The 12387-nt window shown below is 36.7% G+C and overlaps 1 protein-coding gene across 1 annotated transcript; it reads right to left on the reverse strand.

The window, feature by feature from the left end:
• Window positions 1-1373: 1373 nt before the first annotated feature.
• K441DRAFT_707895 (MFS general substrate transporter) lies at window positions 1374-3325 on the reverse strand. Its single transcript, XM_067653745.1, has 4 exons — window positions 2870-3325; window positions 2358-2814; window positions 1730-2305; window positions 1374-1641 (listed from the first exon to the last, which is right to left on the reverse strand). The coding sequence occupies exons 1-4, from the start codon at window positions 3118-3120 to the stop codon at window positions 1405-1407; spliced, it is 1521 nt and encodes a 506-aa protein (XP_067499646.1). The 5' UTR covers window positions 3121-3325; the 3' UTR covers window positions 1374-1404.
• Between the last annotated feature and the right edge of the window lie 9062 nt (window positions 3326-12387).

Consider the following 12387-nt stretch of genomic DNA (forward strand, 5'->3'; position numbering starts at 1 on the left):
TATATTATAATGGCAATAGTAAGTAAAAAGTATTAATATTTATTACGCTAGTTAAGCAGTATTTATATATAGATAGTAACCATAAAAGAAGAGTTGTTAGTATCGGGAATGAGGCATGCGGTCGTTACGTAACGCCGCGGCACTAGCGTGGCGAGGAATCTTAAGCTCCTCGCCCTTCCTTATTCCAATTAATAAGCGTTATTAACCAACATCACTATAACCTACTTAAGTAGTCGTTATTGGTAAGTTACCTTATGTGACTAATAAAGGCTATAGAGGGTATATTAGCGCCTATAACTTTATTAGGTTATATAGGGTATATATTTTATATATTTTAAGAATTTAGTTAAAAACAATTATATCTAATAAGGTAATTCTAGGTAAATTAAAAAGTATATTAAATTTATAAAAAAGAAAGCCCTAAAGCTTAAAAAGTTTATTAAAAAGCTAAATTAAGACGTTCTACCATTAATATATCTATAGATTTAGTCTATTTATAAAAAGGCCGAACCTAGCTTATCTTTTTAGTTACTATAAGAAAGTAAGAATAGAACCTAATTATATACGTAAATAATATATATAGCAGTCTCCTATTTCTATGCTTATAAGGTTTGTCTTAAAAGTAATAAATTTTCTAAGAAAATTAATAGAGAATAGATAGGAAACCTAATACTTTTAGGTATTGGAGGTCCGGGTTAAGCCTAGCATAACCTTAGGTTACGTACGACCCCCTAAGGTCCGCAATATATCGTCTAAATATTACCCCCCCCCCCTTAGTAGTAGCCCCTACTTTTTAGACGCGTTTTTAAGGCCTAGGTTAGTACTAGGTTAGTATAGAGGGCCTTAGCGCGCCTTCGACTTTACTATCGCCTTAACAGTTTATTTTCCAACCCTCCCCTATTCTTATGCCTGCGCTAGCTTATATAGGGCTTCTAATTTTATATAAAAAGGCCTACTATAATTCTAATTATATAATATAGAGCCCTCTTCTTCTTCTCCTTTAATATTTACGCGTTTGGTGGCTTTATTTACCTAGACCGCGCTTATACGTCTTCCCCTTACCTCTTGTGGATATAAAGTCTTTTAGGAATCTTCTTACTCTATAGTCCACTTTATGGTTAAATAAAGCCCCCTTAGCCTCCTTTTATAGCCTCTAGAGCGAATTTAAGGCCTAACGGTTATAAAGTTAAGGGGATATAGTATATATAGCTATATTTACTTATAGACTATATATATCTTAAATTAAGAGTACGACTTTAATATAGCTAGGTTGCGCTAAATTATATATAATTGGTTGTACAAGGCGTTTGCGTGAAAACTTAGGCCTCGGCTTAGCTTAAAAAGCTCCTTTCTCTTATTTCATATAAATGTAGGTCATTTTTCCTTGATCTCGCGGTGGTATTTTTACATCTCAATAAGGAATCTATCTCTAATCCTCTCTCCTCTAGTATACAAGATAAATGTCGCAGGCCAAGTCGCCAGTGAAATACCAGCGAGTACCGTAATTCCCCAGCCTAGACCCAGACTCGTCGTCAGCCCGTCTTTGCTCAGTGGCAAAAACGCACCCACAAGCGATCGCAGAATAGAAGTGGACGCAGACATCGTTGCCGCATACTGGGGTGCCCAATCGACAAGATACATCTGCACTGGTATCTGCGGGATTAAAGGGTTAGCCAAGGTCGAACATCCCGTGCCACAAAACGCTGAGAGATAAATGCAGTGTACTTACAGAAACTGAATATATCCCTACCCCCGCCACCACATTTCCCACCATAGGCACGCCCCAGCTCACACCCCTTTCCGCCCCCCATCCAAACCCCAACAACCCCACCGGCAGCAACAAAGATCCCCACAACATAACCGGCAACCTATATTCCGGCTTCTTCTCTCCGCCATTCTGCTTCGCCAGAATCACCAGCACTTTATCGCTGATTATCCCGAACGCGAGCAATCCAATAACCATTCCAGTCCCGATCCCTAGGAATGCGAGACCAGATTGAGTGGTGGTAAAACCGTAGCGGGATTTGTAGACACTGGGGAGGGAGATGTAGAGCAGGATTTGCAGGCCGTATGTTATGGCGGAGAGGAGGGAGAGGGTGAGGACGATGGGAGATAGGAGAAGGAGCCTAAGGGGGCGGGTTGCGGCACGCCTAAGACGTTCTGATAGTGTAGCGTTTGATAAAGACGTGCATACGGTGCCTGGGTCGCCAGTGAGACGCGCCTTCCTTTTGGCTTTGAGCTCGAGGATTCGAGGGGCGTATGTCTCTCGCATGAATACGAGTGCGGTGGCGGTGGTTAGAGCGCCCTAGAAAGCCGTCAGTAATGTCAAAGGAAGTCTAGAATGGCGTTGGACACACAAAGCAAACCAGCATCCCAAAAACCCATCTCCATCCTACCCTCTCCGCAATAATTCCGCCAAATACCGGTCCCAGAATTGGGCCCCCTACACTCCCAAACGCAACAACAGACATCGCCCTCCCCCGTTTCTCGGGCTCCATAACATCCGCGATAGTACCGCCGCCCAGAGTTAGAGGGCACGAGCCCGCGCAGCCAGACAGGAAGCGGAAGAGGACCAGGACCCAGATGGTCGGGGAGGTAGCACAGGCAACATTATTAATGACGAAGAGGATGTTGCAGGTGTGGTAAATGTAGAGGCGGCCGTAGACTTCGGATAAGGGTGCGACGACGAGAGGGCCGATAGCGAAGCCGAGAACGTAGGCGGATAAGGAGAGGTCAACGAGAACGGGGCTTTTGATGTTGAAGTCGGACATGATTTGGTCTAGGGCTGGGGAGAAGATAGAGGAGGCTAGAGGGCTATATCAGATTTAATTGATGTTTAGTAGATCATGGAATTGGATGAGATACCCACGTCTGAAGAACGATCAGTCCCAGAATGCATATCTGAGACCATCTTCTTGCATTCGACCAGTTCTTAGGGTTGGTCGGATCTGATGGGCCATCCCAATCGACCGAAAGAGGTTTCTTCTCGTCATTGGAATGGGAGCTTCCGTAAGTGGTAAGCCTTCGTATCCACGATGCTCTGTTTTCCACATCAAAGCGCCCGTGCCAGACAATGTCGGGGTCGGAGAGATCGCTGCTTCCTAGCCATTCCATCGACATAATGAAGGCAAGAATTCCACGAGAAGAGAGTCTGCACGGCAGTATTTTACGCCAAGAAAAGCAGACAAGGCAGTGCGTTTCAGATTTCTAGTATTGACATTATCGAAGTAGAAGCACCATGAGACGATAGGGAAGTCTTTAAAGAAGCTCTATCGGAAGTCATAGGCGACGTGATCGCGCCATCCTGTCTAGAAAACACCGTCTTGTTAGGGGGTACCATGAAGTTCTAGAGATACGCATTGACTTCCTCGCCTCATATTTCCTAGGCATCCTTGCATGTGTTTCACAAAGCAGGCTCGAACTTCAAAACAGGCGTGATTTATCTCTTTGTGTGGCAACGAATTCTTACACTTTTTATATCCCTTCGTGCGGTAGAAGTTACTTTTCGTATTTGGCGCTTTTGGCGCTTTTGCTTCGGTTAGCATGCTATAGGCACCCTAGCTAGCGCGATTTTATTAGCAAGTCCTACTAAAATACGTTAATACTATAATACTAATAAAATATTATAGAAGGCCACTACTAAAAAAAAATTATTAAAAAATTAAAAATTATTATTATAAGGTAAGGATATAGATAGGGAGTCTAATTAATAGAATAATAAGGCATAATTTATAAATAAACAAATCCTTAAGGGAAAGAAGGAGTCTATATGCGAGGTAAGGAAGAGTTTTCCCTAGGTATATATAACGCACGTACCTTATAGATAAGTTACCCCTAAGTCGCCCCTAGGTCGCCTATACCTTACGGCTATATAACTATCTACCTAAGCCCCACCTAATAATACCCCCCCCCTATACCTGTAATAGGGATTATCCCTAATCCTTTATATACTTAGGCCTTAATAAAATCCTATAAAACCCTTAATAAGAAAAAAAATTAAAGGGAAAAGAGTGCTCTAGTTTTATATAGAGAGAGATAGGTAGTATATATACATGGCATAAAGATATTAAAGAACTTTAACCACTGGTTAAAGTTATCTAATTAGTTAGATTTGCCTTACTAAGACTTCCTCGCATTTTACTAAGCTAATAGTAATTTTTTATCTCTAAGATAGAAAATCCTAATTAGCCTATTTAGGGCTCGTTTAAATTTAGTAGACTATTAAAAATATTTTAAAACTCGCTTATATAGGTAGGTTGCTAATACTTTATTAGTAGGTCGTGGGGAATTTATATAGCTAGTTATTATAGGGAATTTAAGTTTGTCTACTCTTTTAATAGTAGTTATATTAACGTAATATAATATAAGTGTCACGGAGTGAGTATAAGCGACGATAATATATAGCAAGGTAGATATTATTAAGCTATGTATATAAACTATATAAGGAGGTCAAGACGTTACGTAAGGAAAGAAGGTAGGGAAACGGGAAGAAAGGGCATATATTGTTAACTTAGTTGCTTAGTTAATACGTATATAGGCAGAATAGGGTTTAGGTTATAGTCCTGGCAGAACTTGGCAGAATTTAGTAGAACTTAGCAGAATATGGCAGAATGCCGTAGATTGCCGTTAGATTGCCATTAGATTGCCGTTAGATTGCTATTTCACGGTTAGTCTCTAATTGCTAAGTTGGTGAAAATAGGTAGATATATATAAGGTGTTACGGGGGTATCCCGTAACAGTACCCCCCCTTTAAACTTAAGCTTCTGCGAGATAGGGCTATAGTAGTTCTAGGTAGAGTTTGTAAAAGTCTTCTGCGGCTTATATAAGTCCTATAGAGTTAACGGGTTCCCATAAGGACTTAGTAAAGCCTCTCTATTTCATAAGATATATATATTAGCGTTTCCGTTTATCGTACTTAACATCATTAATTCTTTTAACAAAGTACTCGTTCTCACTATCTACTTTAACTAGTAGGGGAGGGTCTTATATCTGTTTAGGCAGGGCGTTTAATATAGGGGTAGTAGGGTAGAGGACTGACGTATAGAATATGGGGTGGATTTTAACCGTATTAGGGAGCTTTAATCGGTAGGTATAAGGAAAGATAACCTTTTTAACCTTATAAGGGCCAGCGTTCTTTTAATTAAGTTTTTTAGTAGGTTATTTCGTATTCAGATTTCTTATATCTAGCCAGACAAAATTACTAATTTAGTAGGCTAATACTGGGGTTTGTTTCTTATTCGCTGCGGCTTTATAGACAGATTAAGCCTATATTATCTTATTAGTAAGAAACTATTATAGTTCCTCTATCTTCTCTATAAATTTATTTGCTTTTATGACTTATAAGGCGTAATAAGTGGGGTGAGGAATATTACTGAAGGGTTTAAAGCCTATTTGTAGGTGCTAGCCGTAATTGGCTAGGAATAAGGAGACTTTCGTAGTTTCCGAGACGGAGTTATTTGTAGTAAACTTGGCGAATGCAAGCTAGTTAATCTAGTCATCCTATAAATATAACGTGTATATCCAAATATACTGTTCTAATATAGCATTTACGCGTTCCGTTTGGCTATCTGTTTCTAGGTAATACGTAGTAGATAATAGTGCTTTAATGCGGAGTTAAGTAGTTAGTTCTTTCTAGAATACCAAGATAAACTAGCTGCCTCTATTAGAGATAATCGTTTTAGGGAGTCCGTGGAGTTTCTATATATAATCTAGGAATAATTAGGCGATAGTAGGCGTTAATATATTAGGGCAGGCGATTAAGTGTCTTATTTTAGATAGTTGGTCTATAACTACTATAATGTTTATACAGCCTCTACTCTTAGGAAGGTTAATAATAAAGTCAATTAAAATATCCTTCTATCTTTAGTTTGGAATAGGTAGTGGCTTTAAAAGACCGTTATACGTCTTATGCGAGGCTTTAGCTTATCGGTAGGTGTAGCAGCTAAAGACGTACCTTTGTATCGTATTATGCATATTCGGCTAATAATACTCCTGTTGGAGTAGTTCTAGGGTCTTTCCTTAGCCCAGGTAGCCGGCGATAGGTAGATTGTATACGTATTTAAGGAGTTTAAGCTTAAGCTTATTGTAATTAGGGATAACTAGACAGTTTTAGTAATATAAGCGGTTTCTATAGGCTTTATATTTACTTAGAGAAATCTTTTTAAAGCGTCTAATGCTATCTTATATTAGCTTAAGCGTCTTTTAAATAAACTCATCATTTGGGTATTTGTTAACTATAATCTGTTTAATTAATTAATTAGTTATTTTAAGGACGTATACTATAAAATCTTTAGTAAGAGGGTTAAATAGTTTAGGGCGAAGTAGGGTCTAATTTTGGTAAGAGCGCGCTTCTTCTAAGGCTGGCGCGTCTTGCGAGCGTCGGATTAGGGTATTAGGCTTCTGGCCTTAGACGCCTAGGCGGTACGTAATTAAGAATTGGAAATAAGACAGATATTCTAACTAGCGGGCCTAACGATAACTTAGCTGTTTTATAGTTGTAAAGTACTGTAGGTTTTTATAGTCGCTAAGGACCTTAATTAGAAATCTAGCGCCTTCTAGTTTAGGTCGCTATTATTTAAAATATCTAATAATAGCTAACAATTCCTTATTGTAGATCTCGTAGTTGCATTTAGCTGGGCTTAGTTATTTTAAGAAGTATGCTATAGGGTATAATACTCCATCCTTGTTATATTGAGATAGGATGCCTCTAGTGACGTAGTTAGGTGAGTTAGCTTCTATAACACTTATTTGGTTTAAATTAAAGTATTAGAGTATAGGCGCAGTAGTAAATATAACCTTTAGATAGGTAAAGGCCTTCTTACATTCCTTATTAAAGATAAAGACTTTATTCTTTTAGGTTAGAGCTATAAGGGGTGAAACCAGGGCGGAGAAGTTATTAATAAACCGTTAGTAGAAATTAGCAAATCCTATAAAGGCTCTTACGTCCTTAACGTTCTCGGGTTCTTGCCAGTTTATAATTGCTTTGACTTTTTTTAGGTCTATTTGTATACTATTTATAGAAATAAGAAGTTTAAGGTATAGGACTTCCGTTTTATAGAACTCGCATTTATCTATATCTAATTATAGACTAGCTCCGTGTAGGGCTTATAGGATAAGGTCAACGTATTTCCGATGTTTAGTTAGGTTATTACTATATATTAGGATGTCGTTAATATAAGCAGTACAGAAGATATCCAGGTAGGGGTGTAGGGTATTATTTATATAATGTTAAAACGAGCTTAGAGCGTTTATAAGGCCGAAGGGTATTACTAAGTACTTAAATAGTCTATATTGGGTACGAAGTGCAGTAAGCTATTTGTCTCCTTTTGTAATACGGAGACGGTTAAATATAGAGATAATATTAAGCTTTGTGTAGTAACGAGCCTTACTTAGTTAGTTTAGCGTCTCTTATATTAACGGGATTGGATATTAGTTCTTAATGGTAATAGCGTTAAGAGCTTAGTAGTCTATATAGAAGTATAGACCGCCGCTAGGTTTCTTAACAAAGATCACTAGTATGGCTATAGGTAATAAGCTTACTCTAATAAATCCTTTGCTTAGGTTCTCGTCTAAATACTTTTATAGCACTTGGAGTTTATTTTAGAACATCCCGTATAAGGGTCCAAATCCGGGCTGCTTTCCTTCTTTAAGTATAATCTTATGGTTGTATAGTTGATGTTCTGGTAGCTTATTAGCTTCCTTTTATAAGAATGTATCTAGGCGATAATAATACTCTATTAGTACCTTCGTGGTAGGGTTAGTATGCTTCTTTAGTGCTAAGGCCTTCTTAATATCGGCTATCGTAATAGCGAAAATCGTATGCTTGGGTTTCTTAGTAAGTTACGCTAGTGGGGTAGCTCTAATTATGCGGATATCTAGGGTGCCGAGCTCGCTCGGATTGTCTATAGTTTCTTATTTAGGTTTAGGTTTAGTATTAGGTATAGAGTTAGTATTAGATTTAGGTTTGGGTTCTTTAAGAATCCTTTTTATAGTAGAATACTAGTCCTTCTAGTATTTTCGTGTATAGAGCTTAAGCTTTTGCTTGGCTTAGGGCGGTGTAGTGCTTAGTAATAACTTATGGAATTTAGTGGAGTTTTTAGATCCTTAGTGGATGTTGGTGGAATTCTTATATTAGTGGAATTTAGTGGAATTCCTAGGTTAGTGGAATCTAGTGGATTCCTTAGGTACGGGGTGGACAGTTATAGAAATTTTAGACTAGTGGATTGTGGTGGATTTTTTGGATTTTAGTTCTGGGTCTAAGTAGCGAGTAGTAAGGCACTTCTGCTTGCAACGGGAGGCGGTAAATAGAAGCTTAAGGTTGTCCTAATTAATAGTTACCTTATATAGCTTTATCTAGGATTATCTAAGAATTACCGAGTGACCTAGGGTAGTAACAAAAAGTTTAATTAATTCTTTGTAGTTTAGGTATTAGAGTCTTAGGAATACTACGTAGGTAATACGGCCTAAGATGGTGCGTTTGCCATTAAATCCAAATATATTAATATGCCGGTCGAGGGGGGTTAGGGTAAAACCATTATCTTATATAAAGATCTTGTTAATAAATCCTATGCCGCTAGCTCCTATATTAATTAGGATTTAAGCGTTAGCCTATTAACTATTTTACCGAAGATGGTAGTTAATAGTTATACTACGGTCCTAAGAGTTGGAGTTTGTAATATTAAATGCGTTTAACGAGATTCTATAGCAGAGCTGTTCTAGAGAGCGACTTAGCTCTAGGACCTTCCTTTTAGAGGTAATTAGGGTGGGGTTCTTATAGGGCGTCAGCTGTAGCTTTATCCTTATAAATAGTGCTTATTAGATGCAGGACTGGAACTAGATAGAAATTGGGGACGGTAACCAAAAGATCAATGCGGTGAACGGCTGCTGGTATTGGCTGTTTATAATTTATATTTAGGCATAGGGACGAAGTAATAGTTGGAGAGGTAAAAGCTACTTCTATATTTAAAGCAGAGGCCTAGCTTAATGCGTCGTTCTCGTTTAGAGGACTCTAGTAGGGCGTACCCTAGGGTCCTAGTGTTAATATCCATAGCATCGGGGTGCTTAGGCTAAGATAATGACTTAGTAGATGTTCGCGGGGTTGCTGTATTATATTATGGAGCGGGCTTTGGTATTAGGCGTAGTATATTATTGTATCGTTTATTAATAACGTTTACGTAGGCATTAAGGGCTCCTGGTAGGTCTATGCCTATTAGGGAGGTTTTTAGTTTGGGGTTTAGGGATTTAATAAGGCTGTTAATTAGTGCGGAGTTGTTCCAGCCTGTTTTCTTTGCGTAATAGTTAAATTCGGAGAAGTATATTGGGAAATTTTTTGTTCCTTAAGTTATATAGTTTATTTTTCTTTAAGCAGTAGCTTAACGGTTTAGGTCACTATATATAGCTTTAAGAAGTACAACTAGGCTTTACACTAAGTTTGGCTAAAGCGGTTTAATAAGGTTAGCTATATCTCCTTTTAGTTAACTTAGGGCGTAATAGAGTTAGTTAGCTTTAGTTAGGTAATGGTTAGCGTTACTAGTTAGCTTATTTTTAAGCTAGCTTAAAAATAATTAGAGCTCTTATCATTTACTAATAAATACTAGAGGATCTAGTAGTCGTTCAGATCGTTTCGGTATAGTGGTTAGCTTAGGGTAAGTAGCTACTATGGGTTCGGGGCTCGCGTTCCGCGTGTTTATCTCTAGAGATAGCGTTTGGTCTTAAGGTTCTAGTGTAGGTATCTTAAGGGCGCGGACTTCTTCTTAGAGGTCCTTAATTAATTACTAGTATCGTGCTTCTTGTTTAGCTTATTGTTAATTTAAAGTAGCTTAGTTCTGTTTAAGGGCGTCTATAAAAGACTTCTATATCCCTGCTAATTGTTCTTAAAGTGCGGATATGATACTAGCGGCCGTTATAGGGGCTTCGGGTTCGTTCTGTATATCGATAGTAGTGTAAGTAGTTGACGTAATATAGTGTTACAGAGTAAGTATAAGCGATAATAATATATAGCAAGGTAGATATTATTAAGCTATATATATAAACTGTATAAGGAGGTTAAGACGTTGCGTAAGGAAAGAAGGTAGGGAAATGGGAAGAAAGGGCATATATTGTTAACTTGGTTACTTAGTTAATACGTGTATAGGCAGAATAGGGTTTAGGTTATAGTCCTAGCAGAACTTGGTAAAATTTAGTAGAACTTGGCAGAATATAGCAGAATGCCGTAAATTGCCATTAGATTGCCATTAGATTGCCGTTAGATTGCTATTTCGTAGTTAGTCTCTAATTGCTAAGTCGGTGGAAATAGGTGGACGTGTGCAAGGTGTTATAGGGGTGTCCCGTGACAATAAGGGCCTAAAGAGGCTTTAGGGTAGATTTAAAGAAATAATATATATTCTATTTAAATTTAGGGGTATAGCTCTTATAAAGAGAAAGGAATAATATAAAAATCTTATAATTAAATAGTTAGTGTCTTAGCGGTCGATATATGCGTATATATGCACGTAGTCTTTAATGGACTTTGGTAGAATTAATCTAGTAGAACTTAGTAGGAATTAATTAAGCTAGCAAATTTGGCAGAATTTAGTTAAAGCGTTAGGTTTTATCTATTGAGTATTTTATTAAGATATCCCTACTATAACTAGGCTAGCCCTATTATATTAGGCTATTATAGGGGACTATTATATAGGTAAGGGATCTTCTCTAGGGTTAGACGCTATTAGGCCAGTTAAAGAGGTCTTAGTAAAATTGGTAGGATACTTTAGTCCGTCGGCACTATATTTATAAGGGTTACTTATATACTATATATATACTACTTACTAGTTTAATATAGTAGTACTAGGGCTGCTTATAAGGCCAATAACCTACAATTTTTACTATAATATAGGTAGTACATCAGGATTTTTTTTAGGCTAGTTGTTGCGGTTTGCAGCAAATTGCCGAAAACTGTGCGGTCGCGGCGGTTGTATATAGTCGTTAGCGATTTGTGTAAACCGCGCGTTTTATAACAAATTCGCAGCATCTAATAGCAAATTGCCGTAAAACGCTTAACTACTAAACTAATGCTAGCTTTTTGCTACCCTATAAATAAATAGCGCGTAAACTATACAAACTATATAAACTATATAAACTATATAAACTATATAAACTGTATAAACTATATATATTTCTCTAAATTATAATATACTGCTATAGATTGCTATAGATTGCTATACTATACCTTTAAATATATATTTATATTATAACCACTATATAAAATAGCTACTTCCTTAAACCTATTATAGACTATAAAGCATTTGCCTTACCTAGCCCCTTCTTTACCCTCGTTTTAAAGATATCTAAATCCTTATTTTTAAATAGTATAGACTTAACCCCTTTTCTAATAGTATACTAAAGACTTATATTAGGTTTAGCCCTAAGCGTCTTTTTAAAAAGCTTAACTATAACTATTAACTATTCGTAATTATAGCGATATAGTATATTAATAGTACGTTTCCAATTCCGCGATTTTATACCTTTAAAAATAAACTTATAGGTATTATTTCTAAAATTATTACCAGCGCCACTATCCTTATCTATATCTTCTCCGCCATTTATACTAGTATTATTACCTATATCTACTCTATTATATTTATTGCCTCCCTTTCTTATACTTTTTTAATTATCTATATTTCCACCTAGAGCTATATCCGTTCTATTATCCGCATTACTATCTTTACCTATATTAACTCTACTATATCTATTATAACACTTATTTATATTAGTCCAGCTATCTATACCACTATTAAAGTCACTAATATTATTAGGCTTACCGCCTTAGTAATTGATACTATAGTTAGTTTAATTAGGCGATATATTATAGGGTATATAAGGCTAAGTAATAGTACTAGAAAGACGGGAGGTATTTAGGTTTAAGGAAATGGACGCATTAAGTACCTAGATATAAGTATTAGTCTAGAACTGTTATTATAAGTAGTTATATACTAGTGGAAATATATTAAAGCGCTACTTATTAAATCTTACGTTATAGTTAGAGTCTAGATTAAAAAGATTATTAAGATTATATTTAAATTAATTTAGAATTGCTTATATAGTAGGGTTATTGCTATATATAGTTACTTAAAGTTTTTTTTTTAAACGCCCTATTATAGAAGCCCTAAAATCCGGTTTTAGCGCTCTATTAATTAATCTGCCTATATAGCTTGTATCCGTTCCTATATAGCTAATATTAGAGTTAGTTATAGCGTAGCCTAGATAGTTAAAACGAGGGTAGAGAAAGAATTAATTCCTATTAAGATTGGCACCTGCTTTAAACTTTTATTAGGTATAACTACTACTTTTCTATTTATTAATAACGTGGCGGATTCTTATATAAATTAGTATAACAGCCCTAGGGCTAAT

Source organism: Cenococcum geophilum, assembly GCF_001692895.1.
Source record: "Cenococcum geophilum 1.58 unplaced genomic scaffold K441scaffold_49, whole genome shotgun sequence".
In the NCBI taxonomy this organism is placed as follows: domain Eukaryota; kingdom Fungi; phylum Ascomycota; class Dothideomycetes; order Gloniales; family Gloniaceae; genus Cenococcum; species Cenococcum geophilum.

Coding starts and splice junctions, on each gene's coding strand:
- K441DRAFT_707895 (XM_067653745.1), bottom strand. CDS start 3,120: ATGTCGATGGAATGGCTAGGAAGCAGCGATCTCTCCGACCCCGACATT. Junction 2,815..2,869: donor GGACTGATCGTTCTTCAGAC/GTGGGTATCTCA, acceptor AATCTGATATAG/CCCTCTAGCCTCCTCTATCT. Junction 1,642..1,729: donor TAGGGATATATTCAGTTTCT/GTAAGTACACTG, acceptor ATACCAGTGCAG/ATGTATCTTGTCGATTGGGC.